The sequence below is a fragment of the Rattus rattus genome, chromosome 6 (assembly GCF_011064425.1).
Source record: "Rattus rattus isolate New Zealand chromosome 6, Rrattus_CSIRO_v1, whole genome shotgun sequence".
Taxonomy (NCBI): domain Eukaryota; kingdom Metazoa; phylum Chordata; class Mammalia; order Rodentia; family Muridae; genus Rattus; species Rattus rattus.
In genome coordinates this window covers 104,919,095-104,937,157 of record NC_046159.1, presented here as the reverse complement: position 1 = coordinate 104,937,157, position 18,063 = coordinate 104,919,095, and the positions used below count along the sequence as shown (strand labels likewise).

The 18,063-nt window shown below is 43.4% G+C and overlaps 1 protein-coding gene across 1 annotated transcript in view; it reads left to right on the top strand.

Annotated features, from left to right (window-relative positions):
- Cald1 (caldesmon 1) overlaps window positions 1–18,063 on the top strand; it is a 175,261-nt gene that overhangs the window by 120,796 nt on the left and 36,402 nt on the right. The window contains exon 3 of the mRNA XM_032906782.1: window positions 17,250–17,396. Coding sequence (XP_032762673.1) covers window positions 17,250–17,396 — 147 coding nt within the window. The remainder of the gene's footprint in view (window positions 1–17,249; window positions 17,397–18,063) is intronic.

The following is an 18,063-nucleotide window of genomic DNA, read 5'->3' as shown; positions in this document are numbered from 1 at the left end:
GGTATCAGGGACTTTGAAGAGCTGCCTTCGGTGACTCTATTGTGTATGGAAGGTTGATGACCTTGGGATCCTAGTCCCTGAATATAAAGTCTATTATGTCATCATCTACTTCCCTCAAGGGCCAGACATTTTGAAACCTTTAAAGAAAATACAGCATATACCTGAAACAGGTCAGACAGGTTTCTTCTTGGGCCGGTAGGTTCAAGTCCAGTTGTTTTAAACTCAACAATAAAGTCTTGTAGTTGAAACCAAAATCAGCTTCTAGACACACGGCCATTGTTTAAACACTCATTTCCACACACAGAAGGAGTAAAGCCTCCTGCCAAACAGTTGAAAATGGTATATTCAGTTTCAAAGCTGCGTGTAATGAAGCCATAGTTTTTCAAGTCTTCTCCATGTCCCATAATTTATATATTCCTTGAGGTACCATTCAATTGATACATGCCTGTTCGATTTTCCTCCAACGGTAAGCCAACTTCAGATTGTGAAATTGTAAAATTGGTATATCTAGCAAAGCTGAAATGATACAACCAAGGGATTTTTTTTTAAATAGAGACCACTTATCTTCAAAAGTATTAGGCTGCAAGAACACGATGCTGAATGGAGAAGACATTTTAAACTCCTGAATCGATTAGTCGGGTGTCTCCTCTTCCTGGCATGGTGTTCCATTCTCAGGGAAGACGGGGCATTTGGAAATTCAGCACAGCAGACTAAGCTGGGAATATAGATTAGACAATGACCAGCATATGTAGACAAACAGGTTAAAGGCAGAGCGACATTAACCAGCAAAAGTGTGTTGAGCTAGAGAACAGGGGAAAGCTCCTTAAAGGATACAAAGGAGATTATAAAACAAATGGTTGGCAGAGAAAGTCACAAAGAATGTGTTCTGGTTTAAATGTGAGGTACACCCTACAGTCTGGTGTTTTGAATACCTCTTCTCCAGATAATGGTCATGTCTTGGGATGTCATGGGAACCAGCTGGAGAAGGTGGGTTGCTGGTGGGGAAGAATCAGTGCCTGGTTCTTCCTAAATTCTCTGCCTGCTTAGTTGGTGACTTATGACAAAACCCAACTGCTCTCCTCCTGTCATTAACTCTGCCGCAACCTTCCCACCATGATGAACTGAAGTTTTCCTTCCCTTTCTTTTTAAAGAAATACTTTTTAAAATTAATTAATTATTTTTTAAAACATATGTGTACATCTGCTTACCTGTATGTGTACCACATGTGTGTAGTATCTATGGAGGCCATAAGGGGGCACCAGCTACCGCAGAACTGACGTTACAGGCTATTGTGTGTCATCCAATGTGGGTGCTGGGAACTGAACCCAGGGTCTCTGCAAAAGCAGCAAGTTCTCTGAGCCATCTCTCTAGCCCTCACTAGTTTCTTCAAACTGTGAACCAAAGTAAATCTTCCTTCTCATATGTGACTTCTTCCAGGATATTTTGTCCTGGATGTTTGGAAAGTAAATAATACAGAAGATATCATCAAGTGAAAAGTTGTGTAGGGTGGTCAAATCAAATGAGTTCAAGACATAGTTTATACATTTTTAAATCATGTTTACTATAGTATATCATTGGAGTTGTGTTTTGTTATTGATCACTGTGCTTTATGTCTTGCTGTGCCTCTTTTATTAATTAAATTTCATCATAAGTTCATATATGGAGGGTCTCACACTCTATGTAGTATCAACCATCCAGGGAATGCCTTGGGCTGCAGCCCCACAGATGAGAGCAAACAACTACATAAAGGGTAATTTTATACACTTTGCTCCAAAGTATAGCTGTAGAGAGCCCAAGCCTTACAGTCTCACTTTGGAGTTAGGGCTACTAATGCCTGGGTTTAAGGATACCACATAGAGTCAGTATCGTGTTCTGAGAACTTAATAGCCAGTTGGAACTATTCTTTTAATATTTGGACTGACTGGACAAGTAGTTAAAAGGTCTGGAACTAAACAAGATAGCCTATGATATGACAGAACTGGGAATCTTTGTGTTTCTCACAACATCCATTCAATTACAGACCAGTTTTGGCTACAGCCCACTAAGTGTTTCTAAAGGACTAGCAAAGTCCAAATATGCTGCTCGCCCTGAATTAGTTTCACTTTCCACTGACATGACGAAAAGCCAAAACCAATGCCAGGCTTGCTGGTGAGAAGAGAAAGAGAGTGTAGAGAATATAAGAAATTTGCAAGGGAAGATGATGAACCTTCCTCCTCCACGCAGAGGAAAGGCATGGCCCAAAGCATCAAGAAAACAAAGAACTGCTCAGTGTCCGTGAGGCAAGTCATGATTTGCCATATGGCGATGAGAGAGACAGGCAGACGGCATGTACACATTCACATACAAACACAGAGAACGATAAATCCTTGATGTGGACCAGAGTCCACAGTCTGGATAGAAAACACACCAGTTGATCCAGTTTGCCTTGGCCTCACATGATCGACTAAGTTCAAGTCAGATATCTCTTCTGTCCACAACCAATTTGGTGGTTGTTGTTGTTGTTTTTGGGGTTTTTTGTTTGTTTGTTTGTTTGTTTTGTTTTGTTTTGTTTCAAACAAGAAAAAACACATCTTTCCCAGTTCCGAGCTCCAAGGGTCCTTGAATAATGACCTCTGCAGAGAAAGAAGCATAAGAATGCCAAACACATTTATGATAAATCCACCAAAATGTTTGCATGCTAGACCAGAGTGCAGAATGTACCAGCCACGTATCCAAGCAAACACTGGAAAGTTTGTGGCCAGTAATTCCTTTCAACATTTAGAGGGGAGGATCTGAAAGAAATATGGTGTCGGGGTTCCCATGCTTTTGACGTTTAGAGGGCAGGGTCTGAGAGAAATGTGACGTGTTGGGGGGTTCCCACTCTTGTATTTGTTGCTGACGTCACCTCTGCCACCAAGCCAGGAAGCTGATGGCTGTTGCTCTCTTTCAGTTTTGTTCTGCTCTGTCATCTCATAGTCACAAAACCGGGAAGATCATTCCTTTCCTCAGTGAGATTCCTCACATCGGGGAACACCTTCGTTGCCTCCCTCCCCAAGTGCCATTGTTCAGTGTTTCAGAGGCAGCGTATGGAAAGCACACGGCAATGGGAGTGAAACCGAACTTTACTCAGGTTCTCTTGAAAAACATGCCTGAGAGTGTAAGGGGTGAGGTGCTTAGATGCAAACCAAGCAGTCTGTGATGCAGATCTGGAACAATCTCGGTGACTTCACGAGAGGCACGGGCTGAGGTTCAGGCTGCATCTGAGCCCAGCTCGAGGGTCGAGGGTCGGTGGGTCTGGAGGGGGCAGGTGGAAAGGAAGGAATGTTGATGTAGAAGCAGGAAGACAAGGGAAGAGAAAATGGAGTGAGAGGGCAAAAAATTAAAGTTTTTCTGGTGCCTTCATCCTTTTTGTCCATGACATCCCTTTTCTAGCTACGAGCGGTCCTTGGGGAGGAGCATGTGCAGCTCATAGTAACACATGGCCCTTTAGTCTCCGTGGACTGAGAAAGTTCACATGGGTCGGCCTTATCTTGTTTAAACTAACTTCGTGAAGGAGGCGTGCGCTTTAAAGGTTTCCACAGATGCTGCAGGCAGAAAGGAATTTGCTGGAAATTGTAAGGGTGTGCACAGGGAGCTAATGCCCACCTCACTGAGGGAGCATGGAGGAGGACTTCCTCAGCTCCTCCCTTGCGTCTGTCAGCAGACCGTGTGAGGATTGAGTAGCTTTTCCTAAAGACTGCAATCTACCGAAACCCAACCCCACAGCACACCATCCACCCACTGCAGATGTGCAAGCCATCGCCGACCGCTCAGCTATCCCCACAGTCACTGACAAACATTCTCATCTTCAGAAAAAACTCACATGGTGAGAAATTAGTTATGTGGAAAACAGCCCCTTCCGTTTGTGATTTTGTTGTTGAAAAATATGGAAGTGCGATCTACCAGGACAATCATGCCTTCAGACCTAGACTCGGGGAGGAAACTAAACTATTAATTAAAATTAACTATTTTAAGTAGGTGTTGAAGCAATTTACTTAGATGAGTAAACACTTCATGTGGCTTTGAAAGGAGAAACAGTGGACAGATACTGGGAATCAGGGGAGATTTAGTATGGTAGCTCCATGAGTCAACATACCGAGCACTTATTTCTTCCACTTGTACATAGACATTTTTCATAAGCTCCAACACAAAACCCAGGGGCCAGAGAGAGAGATCAGCCCTTAGGAGCAGTTGTTCTTGCAGGGGACCTGGCTTCAATTCCCTACATCCCCAGTGGCTCACAACCACTCACGATTCTAGTGATCTAACACCGTTTCCTGACTTCCCTCAAACACCAGGCGTATACATGATACTCACATATAAATTCAAGCCATCACTCAGACTCATCTAATTTAAAAAAAAAACAACAACAACAACAACAAAAAAACCCTAAGCTGCAACTGTCATTGAAAGTCGAATGCCAGAATAAACTGAAGTTTTCGCTAGCCAGGCTTTCAAACAACCGATCGCAGTGTGTTGGAACTAAGATTGAGATGTAATAGGGGTTTTATGAATATTGATAAATTAGACCTCACTTTCACAAGGTCGTTTCGATATTATCCTGTTACATTTCTTTTTGCGTTTTACAGTGTTTAAACATTTCAGTAGTACCACGTGTGATGAAGTTATAAATAACTAAATGTTTAGTTGTCGTTGTCGTGTTTGTTCGTCTTTTAGACAAAGTCACAATATGTAGCCCTGGTTGACCTAGAATTTGCTATGTAGACCAGGCTCATAGATGTCTGTGTGCTTCTGCCTGAGTGGTGGGAATAAAGCTGTTCCCCACCACACCTAGCTCTGTTTAATTTTTTTATAGGAATATACTACCAAAGTTTGTTTTAAGGCCATTGCTATAAATCAATTACAAGCAAATAACCATGCGTGTGTGTGGACTGGATTTGACCAGCAGCCATCGTTTGTCAGTCCCTGGCTTCTGGGCTGGAAGGCCATTGTTAATTGGCAGAATACCTTGAGAAGGTCCGCAGGGTGGGAAGACACCCTGGGTGGGAACTAAAACCCTGGGTCAGTGTCCCTGCAGTAGCTGGCAGCCCTGCTCAGGTCCCAGGTTACCTCGTTACAGAGCAGTGCTTAAATTAAAACAACCTCCTCAATTCCATCCTATTGGGTCATCTGTGCCCCTAAGCTTTTCACACCTTCACACAGAAGTGCAGGTTTAGTGGGGAGGCTGATGAGTGACTGGGGTGGAGGGGGCCATGAGAAAGAGAACAGCAATTCCATTCACAAAGAATTGAAGGCCTAACTTTCTGCTCTTGAGAAGTCTGTCACAGACTACTGTTCTGAGTGACCCGAGGAGCTGCTGAGCTGAGGGCTCTTCTTGTTGCTAAGATTTATGGAGCCCTCGATGTCGGGTAGCTGGCCCTATTTCTTTTATTTCCCGGGGAAAAGCTGTAGAATGAGTTGAAACACCTGGAGTGGAGACAGAACTAGGAAATCCTTCTCCGTGTGTGCCGCCCTACATTTAGGCTGCGTTTCCATGGGGTTGGACCCGGGAAGGATCCCCTCTCAAGATCTGTAGACTTGCTAGTCTGTCCTTCCTCTTGTGGGAGCCTCGCTTGGGTCTGGACCATACATAACCCGAGCTTCCCTGATGCCCTTCCTGCCTCGTGAACCCTGGCCAGACTGACTTGTTTGCTTTTCCATGTCCACACTTCCTGACTTCACAACTTTCCATTTGTGCTCTGTGAATGAAGAAAGGGCCTCTTCCCTCCTTGCACACCCCGAATCCTAGATCCAGCTCAAATGTCACTTTCTCCATGAAGCCTTCTTTGATCCTACAGTCAGAGTGGTATTAGCCATCCGTTAGGCTTCTGCATACGTCTCCTTTAATATTTACCATATTTGAACTGCCATTACATCCTTGCACATTTCTTGGCTCCCCTACCGAATCATAACTCCATTTTAAGGTACGTTTCCCCCTTGGCTTCCTCCTCCAATGGCTTGAGCAGAGCAAATCCGTGTCTTAGAGATGCCTTTATTCTAGCTGCCTCGTGTCAGAGCGTAGGCAGCCCCAGCCAACATCCCACACCACAATCCAAAACTCCACCTTGGTATCTGCCTCCTCCCTCCTCCTCAGACTCTAGGTGTCTACATACCCCATCCTGCCCAGGGCACATTGCTCTGCTTTCTCCACTAAACTGAACTGCCTGCCCTCGAGTCAGGGTCCAGATGGCCAGTGGTTTGGCTAGAGAGAAGAATGTACACAGGATTAGAAACCCATACGCTGCTGCTGCTGTTGCAAGTGGTCATTTGTCATTAAACTATGTGACGGTTTAGAAGTCTGCTGTCTCCATTACTGCAGCAGTGGTTGCTTTCGTGTCTCGGCAGAAAACAGCCTAAGCCTTCGTGGTTATTCGTCTGTTGGGATACAGGGACACACGTCCAGGTGAGGACTCTCCTAGACATTTTAAGTGCCACAGAAGATGGCACTTAAGATGTAAGGCCCGTGTCACCCTCTCAGAAGCCTGGTAGTTCCCTGACCCTTCAGCTGTCTCAACGCCGCTAATTTAATCAGTACACACAAGCAAAGACGCTTCGTTTTGAATGTTACCTCATCTGTTAAAATGAGGACATGTTTGCCTTTGCCGGGAGGGCATCTTGAAGCATGGAAACAGGTTTTCTTTGGTTTGGCTTTTTACCACGTCATAAATGAGTGTCCGTTCATCGCCCCTCTCTCTCTTGAGCACACCCTGTCTTCGGTAAGGTTTCCTTCGACTGGACCATAACCCACCAAGAGTGGAGAAGTATTATTGACTTCCTTTCCCAACAGCAGGAAAGCTGGACCCAGAGGCAGCTGCCAAGTCCCTTGCAACGATACGTGTCTTTTCTGGTGGCCCAAGTGTCCAGGATGTAGCTCTTCATTTCCCACTTCCTGTCTCCTCTCAAGGTTTACCTTCACTCGTAAACAAACTTCTGAGATGCTAGCACACTCGTGGAGGGGAGATGCAAGCCAGTGGATTCCAGATGAGTTGATGGGGTAGTTGTGGAGATAGGGAGTAAGGACCACCTAGACAATGTTGAAATGACAATCATGTCTCTTTCTGGAGATCCTAGAAACAGGTCCTGGTCTCCTGTTACTAGTATGTCCCGGGAGGAGTCGAGGGACCAGGGCTATGTCATCTGAACGGAAAGGGCCTGAGGAAGTGAGTAGTAAATCTTTTTCCAATTAAAAGTAAGAGTGGAAGCAGAAAAGCTGTGGCGGGAAAGATCATAAAAGATCTGCTATGAAAATCCATTATCCATAAATTCCCCCACATTAAGCACCGCCTGTCTGTCTGGGAAGGATGCTGACACAGGCTCTGTAAGGACAAGCAGCCTCCCTCCGCCTGCTGTGGACCGTTTCCTCTGTGTCTGCAGGACCACTTTTCCTCCGCAGAGATTCCCTTTAATTACTCACAGGCTTTGAAACTCCATGTAAGGACATTCTGTCTTCGGATTTCTTCCCTCCCCAATTCCGTTGTTTCTTTCGTCAAATGTTTACCCATGTGATAACGGCCCCATAATTGAAAGCAAAACCACATGAAATTATGGGCCCGTGTACTGTGTCTCACAAATTCTTCAAGTTTGGGATCACTCAAGTGTTTAGATCACTCTAAAACCCTTCTAAGATGAGTCCGTGCCTTTCACCCAAGAAGACAGAAGTGCGTGTCTGAAAAGAATGTGACTTTGGATACACCTGTGGTCAGACGCGGCTGCGGCCGCGTCAGCTCCTGGAACTGTGGGACTCTCCTGACACGCTTCTTTTATCAGGTGTCAGTCAGTTGTGACACATACGGTGTTATGGCCAGCTGTGAGCACCCGGGTTTTAGTTATTTTTCTCATGTCTGACTTTAAAAACTTGTCTATACTTAGTCTTTATTGCCCATGCACCATATACGTTAAAGCAAGATATCCTTTGATAGGTGTGGTGGTCAGAGAACATCTCCAGTCTGATTTTACCCCTGCCCCGGGCTTTTGCGTTTTGAAAGTCAAAGGACGTTATGAGTCGTGTTTCTGTATTTCGCACGTTCGGAGTTATGAGGTTTGTACTCGTGATGCTCATTAGAGAATCAGGCTGTGATCCATGACAAGCCAATGCTAATGAGAACGCAGGTAGCTGGTTTATCTGTGTTGGCAACTTTCCTTTTGATTGAGTCTTCAAGTGGACGGTGGTTTGGGCCAATTTTCTTTTGATTAACTTCTTATCTACTTACTTGTTTCCCTTTCTCCTTGTAATTCATGTCTCCTTGTAATGGTCTAACTCAGGCACTGACTAAATAATTTTATACATCTTTTCCAACACCAATCTTCTCTTGCCTAGAACTACATTTCTCTCCTTTTGGTTTCTTAGAGAGTTTAATTAGTTTGTGTGTGTGTGTGTGTGTGTGTGTGTGTGTGTGTGTGTGTGTGTGTGCATTTGTGCAGAGGCCAGAAGAGTGCTGGACCCCCTGGTGTTCCAGGATATTGCAAGCCACCTGAAGTGGGTACTAGGGACAGAGTTTAGGTCCTCTGCAAGAGCAGTAGACATTCTTTACCACTGAGTCCTCTCTCCAGCTCTCATCCAGCCTTCCATAAACTCTATAAACTGAAAAGCGAAAGTTTGTGCGGGAACAAGTTTGTTGTTTGGATATGGCGGGGGAAACGGATGGGGAGATGGAATGAATTCAATCGTGTCTGGGAGAAAGCGAATAGATTTCGGTTTATCTCAGGAAATTGTTATGGAATAACCCTTCCAAATCTGACTTTAATGATACGCATTCTTTCTTCTCAAAAGAAATGTGAGAAAAATAACGGCTTCATAAGAATATAAACCCAGGTTTTACTCATTTTTATTTTTCCACTGAATATCATAAGCTGTTTGTGAGCTTAAAAAAAAAATGAAAGAGAGTGACGCCGTAAGATCAGAGTCGAAGAAGATCCTAGTCACTTAGCCCATCGCAGCACAGATCTCAAGGAAGGTTTGGAAAGCACGCTCAGGTCACAGCCATCTTTATAAACTACAGGGACTCCTAAGACAACTGAGGCATAACGTTGCGTGAAGATCGCCAGTCAAGGATTGCATATGCCATTGTTATATAAAGTATTTAACAAGAAAACCTTTTCAAATGTAGTATTTGGGAATACAGACCATGGGGATAAAGCTATAAAACGAAAGCAGGAGGGGAATAGAAACACTGCAGAATTCAGGCAGGGGTGATTGGGAGCTGTTTAAAAGGCAAGGGAATGGTATTGAAAAGACGTTCACAAGCCCCTGATCAGCTTGAGCGGATAGGTGTATGCCCATCAGACTGTCCGTTTGATCATTACTGTGTGAAGTTACACTATAGTCATGGGCAGACACATCGCTCTTTGTGATAAAAGTTTTTTTTTAATATTAAAAAAACTAATTTCAATCTTTTAGAATATTTCATCTTAAAATTTCTTGTGATGGTATGCGTTGATTCATAAATGAATTGCAAGCATCTGCTTGTCCCAGATAGGATTATTTTAGAATGTTCTCAGGTCTAGTGTCCTGGATTTCTCCTAACCTGACCCAATCTGATGATCAGTTCACACAGGATGCTGACGGACTGATGTTAAGAACCAGCCCTCTCAGGTGTATGTAGATGTAAGAAGGTCTTATTTTCTTTCTCTTCCCCCTGTCTGTTGCTCTGTAGCTCACGTCCCCATCATGGTCTGCGGCTACAGAAATGTGTGTGACTGTGAGATGCCATCATTGTATAAAGTAAATAAATGATGGGCAGGTGGTGACAACTTATGAGGACACGTGTTAAGAACTCGAAGTTTGCAAACATTAGGGAAACCCAACTATATGGTTGGTATACAAACTTTAGTGACTCAAGGGATGTGGGGAAGGGGAAGACAGGTGAACTGAGATGCACTTCTCTTCTGAGTAATTGTCTTCAAGGTGACCCATTTTCTTGTGTGCCTTGACACCAGTAGATAAGCCCCAATAATGATATGATAGGTCAATGAACCCTATAATGAATATGCACATTATTTTTCCAGCCCCCCCCCAAATTTCTTTTCAATCAGACCCTTCCTTTCACTCTCTCCTTTTATTGATCACACACACACACACACACACACACACACACACACACACACACACACACACACACACTGATTTGCCCATATGCTGACTGGAAATACTTTTATTTTCATGGGTTTTATTTTCCTACATGGTAGCTTTTAATTCCCTTCCTCTCAAGGAATCCAAGGGAAAACTTCAGAATCGGACTTCATAGGCATTCAACGAAACCAGGAAATCTTGCCAGCACCCCACGTAAACAAAATTATATTTAAGAGCTTGGAATGTTTCGATAAAACTCCTAAGTTCCAAAGGTGCAGTCAGTCTACTGAACACAGAGGACTCCTTTCAGTGCCTCAGGGCTTTTAACTCCTCACTGCAGCCGTGGCCTCAGACTCACCGAGGGAAGTGAGCAGCCCACAGTGCCGATGAGATGTGCATTGAACATCTGCTTGCACACCATATCATGAAAGAAAACCCCTGGAGTTTTGGTACAAAAACCAGTCCTGGATGTCTATGAGTCATGTTGCCTCCAAGTAGGAGACATATTTTTAACCCACAGAAATGTTTAACTCTTTAAGTCAGATCCTGTTGCAAGAACCTCATTAAGACAATGACATTTGCAGAAACTATAAGGACTAATAATAATAATAATTAATAATAATAATAATAATAATAATAATAATATCTACTTAAGAGTTGCCCATGAGGCCCAGGCCTTCTTCTACTAGATGATGAAGCCTGCATGGGAAGTGTGCAGCTGCGGGTAGCTGGGAACATCTCTCAGGTTTGGCATCTCACCGACAAACCGGAAATCCCTTTTGAAGTAGCATCACTCTTCTCAGATGACTCACAGGAAAGTGGAGGTCCCATGAGGTGCAGAACTATCAGAGCTGACCTTAGGTCCAGTCAACTCTCCACCGGCCTCTCGAGTCTCTGTGAATTCACCGACGGTGGCTTTCTGTAAGGTGTACTGTGGCAGACAAGGACCTCACTCTGTCTCTTGGCGGCGTTTTTGGTGCATCCTTCTTAAGATATGGGAACATGGCGGGGACAGTCCAGGAAAGCGGACTACAAGTTTCCATCCGAGTGGAGCATTCATGACTGGCCTCAATAGAGAACTGTGAGGACCTCTCATTTTCTGAGGCTTTTCTCGCAGACCTGTGGGTTTTAATGCTCTTAACCATACAAGGAAATCGGTTCCCTGCCTTCGATAAGAGTAGTTTCTAATTTTTCTTTTTTAAAAAGTTCATACAATATATTTTGATATTTTTTTCTCCGTTCTCATCTCCCAGCTCTTCCTTACCTTCCTACCCAACCAACAGCATGTTTCTTCCCAAAAAGGGGGGTGGGGGACAAAAACTGAAAACCAAAACACTGATTTAAAAAAAAAAAAAAAAATACCAAATACAGAGGAGAGAGAGAGAGAGAGGAGTTTCATTTTGTTTTGGCCTTCTCCTGAATGTGGGGCCTGCCCTGGAGTATGGTGTTTTACAAATAGTACTAGAGATATAATTTTGCCTTCTTTCCTTTTCAACCTTCCTCTGTCCCTCTGTCCCTCTGTCCCTCCCTCCCTTTCTTTGTTTCTTTCCTTCCTGGTGGTGGTGGTGGTGGTGGTGGTGGTGGTGGTGGTGGTGGTGGTGGAGCTGGTAGTCATGGTAACAGGACTTAAACCTTCAGTCTTGCACATGTTAGGTGAAGCACTCTACCACTAAGCTACATCCCTGGCTGTGTTCAATTTCTGAATTAGTTGAATTAGTGAGTTAGTTGCTTGGACTAGCTTTGTCTGTACCTCAGCATCTCAAGTGTCTGAGAGTACAAGCGCACACCACTATGACCCAGACCATCCTGTAGACAGTGGGACGAGAATTTCTTTAGTGTTGCACAAGCCATGAACAACAATCAATGGAAGGAGGGGAACACAGAAGCAAGAAGACAAAGACTATGTTTCTGAAGCAACTCTGCGCTTCCTTTCTCTCATCTGACGCACATTGAGCTCTTGACAGACTGAGGGAAAGAAGCTGAGTCCTCAGTGATTTCCTTGTTTGTCATGTTTGAATGCTTTTATTTATATACACGTCTCCATCTCAAAGGACCAGAATTTAACTTGGTCCTATATGGAGGCAGCAGAGGTTTGGTGCTACAAGACTTAAGCTAGTTTTCTTGGAGCAGCTGAGACATTAGGAAAGAGTTTTTGCTGGTACGTAGACTTGAATTTTCTTATCAAGTCACACCAGGGCCTTTAAGCAATGGTTCTGGGAATGGAAGGGACACCAGCCCTTTACTTTTTCATGTCATAGATAGCATGTCATTGTCACAGACTTTGGGGATTGTCTGAACTCCTTTATAAGTATTATATTCGAGTACATGGTAGATTCCTTCTCTTTGCCCCGAATATTTGCTGAGTCATTTTGCTCTTAGCAACGCTGGCCTTTCACTGGAAAGGTGGGTCACATCTCCAGATGTTTGTGACAAGAGAGGAGCAAAAGCAGTTGCCAAGCAACGAAGCATAACAATTCCTCATAAACCCTCCTAGAGCCAGCATGGCTCAGGAGCCCACGGAACTCCAGTTGTTTTATTTAATAAAGAGTTGCTTAGTAGATTTGGACATTGCCTATTTTTTAAATTGCAATGGAATACATTTGATTAAAACTGTATGAAACGTAGCTGAGTCCTTCTCAGTTGGTTCAGAGGACCACAGAATCCCATACGGCTCCTAAGTGGTCTGGGAAAGGTGGCTTTTTGGTGTGCCGTGGGCACACACAGATTGGTTAATACTGGAATCTGCTGAAATTTCATAGAAGCCAAAATGGGTTGTTACGCATCTCTAGACTTCTGGTTAGATAGGAATCTTGTTAGTCAGCAGCATTTCAAATGAGGTTAAGGCCAGAGTGTGGAAAATTAGAGATGCTAGCATTGCCTTTAACATAGACCATGGCTGCTGCTGTAGTGATACAGTAAGGATCCTACAACTGTCTGTCTTTTTGGATGCATTCTGTGTAACGGCGAAGTGGGTGTGCCAACATATCGCGGGAATTGTTGTCACCTTTCTGAAGGCCAGATGACCAGTGCATCTACAGCCTCCGAAGAAAGCATCCTCGACTTCATAAGCAGGACTGGTAGCTTCTGAGAACTCTTGAAGTCCTTGCACCACTCCTTATAGGGACATAAAGCTGGGAAAACATGTTTAATATCCAGTGGGATATGAGATTATAATATATCTGCATAATTACCATCTGGTGTACATAGATATAAAATACTGTTTCCACTGACGTAGTTTGTTGATGTGTTAAAATATAGTCATGAATAAGTTTAATTAAAGAAACTGGGGGTTGGAGAGATGGCTCAGTGGTTAAGAGCACTGACTGCTCCTCCAGAGGTCCTGAGTTCAAATCCCAGCAACCACATGGTGGCTCACAACCATCTGTAATGGGATCTGATGCCCTCTTCTGGTGTGTCTGAAGACAGCTACAGTGTACTCAATACATAAAATAAATACATCTTAAAAAAAAACTTGCTGGCTATATTTAAAAAGAAAAAAGAAACTGTTTATGAAATAATACACATAGCATGACCCCACTTTATTAAAAACTAAAACACACATCAAACGTGCATCATGTCAGAGGTAGTTGGAATGCTTCTAAGCAGCTAAGTTACCTTTGTCTTTATACATTAGGTAATTGTCTAGTCTTAAAACATAACAAGAGTCCATTGTTTTCAGAATCAGAACAACAAACCACTAGTTTTTTGTTTACTTTTGTTTTGTTTTGTGTTTTAGTAAGAAAAAATAAACCCTAGCTGGGCATAGTGGCACACACTTTTAATCCCAGCACATAGGAGTCAGAGGCAAGTGGATCTCTGTGAGTTTGAGGCCAGCCTGGTCTACAGAGTGAGTTCCAATACAGCCAGACCTACATAGTGAGACCCTGTCTCAAAAAACAAACAAAAAAGAAAAAAGAAAGAAAAAGAAAAACTAAATCTATGGTGGATGTACAAAGGATCCACTGCTTTTTTAAAAGTCATCAATTGTTTGGCTCTCTGAGGGCCAGTGCAGGAGTCTCCCAGTTGAAGAGTTTGTCATTTACACAGTCTTACTTATAAAACCAACTGATATGTTCTCTTTTTGGTTTTGGTGTGAGTGTGTGTGTGTGTGTGTGTGTGTGTGTGTGTGTGTGTGTGTGTGTGTGTGGTGTGGTTCTGACTGTGTTCATGTATGTATGTATGTGGTATGTGTGTGGTGTGGTTCTGAGTATGCTCATGTGTGTATGTATGTGGAGTGTATGTGGTACAGTTCTGACTGTGTTCACGTGAGTGTATGTGTGTGTGTGTATATGTATGTATGTATGTATATATGTATGTACGGTATGTGTGTGCCTCTGCATGTGTTCATGAGTGTACAGGAAGTGCACATGTACAAGGCAACCAAGGTTTTGATGGTCAGCATCTTCTCAGTTCTCTCAGTTGAACACAGAGCTCACTGATTAAGCTGGCCTAGTTAAGCTTGCTCTGAGTGTCCCCCTGTTCCTGCCTCCTGTGCAGGAGGGTTAAAGGCCCCCACATCCACCCAGCATTTACATGGTGCTAAGGACTGTAAGGCCAGTGTTCACAGTTGTATCGCAAGTGATTTACCAAGTGTAAATCTTGCCGTACTGATAATGCTCTTCGTCCAGAGTCTGGGCCATTAGGATTGGAAATAGCATGACACCATGATGGTGGTGCCTTTATTGTTGTTTTAATTTGCTAAACAACTTTAACTCCTTGTTTTGTTAGTAACAGTAAAAGACCATTCCCAAGCAACCTCTAGCAACTGTACCCTAGAAGAGGGGTTACTAGCAGCTAATGGGTTGCCCTTAGATTTTTAAGTTACAGAAAGCAAGAAGAATCAGAAGAGACATTAGAGATGGCATTTGCTCAGGTTGCTCTTCCAGGAAGAAATCCAAGAGGAAGGAAGGCTGGCAGTGACCCGGCCATGGTAGCAAAACTAGTTTATCTCCCAGCTAAACAAAGTCAGCAACACATGAAACTCTCAGAGTAGGTGGAAGGAGGAAGATGGTGACATCTCATATATACAGAGAAACATTGACTAAAACACAAGAGTGAGAGTTTTGTGTTTAGCATGGGCTACCCCATATGTACCTTTCACATTTCTTGCTTGTCTTAGAAGAAGAAGAAGGCTACAAAATGGATGTGCTTTCACAGCTGATCTTGAAACGGGGAGACCAAATAAAGAATTCCTGTTTGCTTAGCTTGAGAGGCAGTTTTTAAGGACTTGTTCCCTCTGCTGTGATTAGAGATCTACTGAGAATAAGCCAAAGAAATATTAGGCCAAGAATTCAAAGGCTGAAGCCAAACCACTGGGAAGGGCTCTCTCCTGCTGATGACACCATAATTGAATTAGAAAGGAACATTTGTATGGTGTCATGTTGTCACCTCACGTTCAACACGTCTAGAATTGAACTCATGTTTCCTTACAAGGCTGCTCCTAGGCTGAACTTGTCCAACAATGAACAGATGATGGCGCCCATTACTGTGCTCTAGGGGGACACAGCCAGCATTTCTATGTGATTGCCACAGACTTAGGGCCACAGGAACTTATGACAGATTGATCAAAGGGCCAAATAGTCCTAAGAGATCCCTTCTGAGAACCAAGTTTTCTGACTGTTAATCTAGGCATATGTTAATGCTATCAAGCTACTCTTCCCTCCATATTTGTGGAAAATTACCACTCGGTTTAATAAAATATGTAATAGATATATAGATAGAACACACATGCTCACATATGACGCTTCATTTATATTGACATTTGACACAGTAGCAGAGTTTAGTGAGCATAGAGTCAGAATTTCTCAAGTAACAAAAAGCAAATGAACCAACCTTTAGAATAGTGTTACTGAATACTATCACTCAATGATATTCAATAGTATAATTCAAAGCTATAATTCAGTAATACTCAATAGTATTATTGAAGAAAAAGATGACACAGATAAAGGTACTGGATCTAAGCTAATGCAAGCCTCGTTTGTGAATCTAAGATGAGCAAGCTGCCATTACTCACATGTGATGGACTGTATGCCTATGGCTCTGGTATTTTGTTTTCTTTAGTTTGAAAATTATTCTTTTTGTAGTTGCATACATTTTAAAAGTTTGTGCCCACTTAGAGGCATCTCTTGCCTTGGGTTGGGGAGATTGCTCAGTGGTTAAAGCCTCTACCACATAAGGAGGAGGACTGGGGTTCAAATCCTACATAAATGTAGGCGGCCATGGTGGCTCTCTTGTAATTCCAGCCTGAAGCAAGATGGCTAGGTGGTCATATAAGCAAATTTTAGGTTTAACTAAGAGACCCTGCTTCAATGAATCAGGTTAAAAGCCTTCTAGGAAGACTCCTAACATCAGCCTCAGGGCCTTCATAGGCATATGCACACATTCACATGCAAACGCACATACACATGCAAGTGTACACACACACACACACACACACACACACACACACACAGCACATATGAGTGTTGGCCTACTAATACATGTTTCAGTGAGCAATATGGAAGCTTTGAGTTAGCTGACACTCTTCCACAGTGCAAAGACTTTGAAGCTACCTATCAGTGGTCAATCGCGCGCGTATGTGCGCGCGCACACACACACACACACACACACACACACACACACACACTATCATAAAGTAACTGAAGGGGAAAACAAAATCTGACCAAAGAAGATATCTAGTGTTCTCACTTTTAGTGAACACCTTTGGCTTATTAGAGCCAGAGTCTTGGTTTTGATTCTTTCTGGTCTTTCTGTCAGAGTTGGGTCTAGTTCAAGCAATGTATCAAATTCTTTTTAATACATATTTTGATTATTTGGGTTCAATACTTGCTGTTTCCACATATAAATCTTGCATGTGATAATCAACTCAGTACAGAATTGCAAATAGGCTAGCCCACAGTATCCAAAGGCATCTGCTTTGGTGTAGATGTTCTGGTTTATTTGATCAATGTAAATTATCCCCTGGGTCATTTGATGATGCTTTTCAAATACAAAAAAAAGTTTGAAAAGGAATTGGTTGGGTGCCCAAACTTAAGAAAGTGAGCCATCCCTTTAAGAAAGAGCTGTGGTCCATTAGTAGTCATTGCAGGCTGCTTGGCTAGGACATCGACGACAACACTTGCCAGCTGGCCATGCTGAGGTACCTGTCTTTTTAATGTTACAGAATTGCCTATCAGAGGAATGATGATGACGAAGAAGAGGCCGCCAGGGAACGGCGCCGCCGAGCCCGACAGGAAAGGCTGCGGCAGAAGCAAGAGGAAGAATCCTTGGGACAGGTGACAGACCAAGTGGAGGCCCATGTCCAGAACAGGTACTGTCCTCCTCTCATTGAGGCATCTCTGGGTTGTATCTTCATCGCCCTGGTGATGGAGTTTGCTGGCAGATCATTCCATCCTCAGACCAACACAACCATCAATGGTTGGTTTTGCTGAGATGGTTTCTGACTGGGTATCCCAAGCTGAAACTCACTATGTAACCCATAGTGAGTGGTTTGGTTTGTTTCTCTTATTTATTGTATATTAAGAGGAGGCTGTTCATAGCTCCATTAACTGGGCCTATTTTAAAAAAAAAATCTTCAAGGTAAGGGGCTGTGGCCTCCCCAGCTCATTTCCTAGGGTGGTCTTGCCAATGCTGAACCATTAGAGACAAGTTTCATAAGAAATGTAATGTTTACGCAGACAATAGAAATCTTGGTCATTGGTCATTAGTCCCTAGCTGGGGAGGAAGTGTAGCTAAGAGGAGTGGGGGAGGGGCAGCTGTGATCACTGGGTTCCACTCCCTGGTTTTGAATCCCAACTTGGCAAACCATGTGTTCCTTCACTTTAAAAAGTACAGCCACTCGGGGTTGGGGATTTAGCCCAGGGGTAGAGCGCTTGCCTAGGAAGCATAAGGCCCTGGGTTCGGGCCCCAGCCCCGGAAAAAAAAAAAAAAAAAAAATACAGCCACAGCTCCCTTTGAGGAGCAGGGCTCAACTGCAG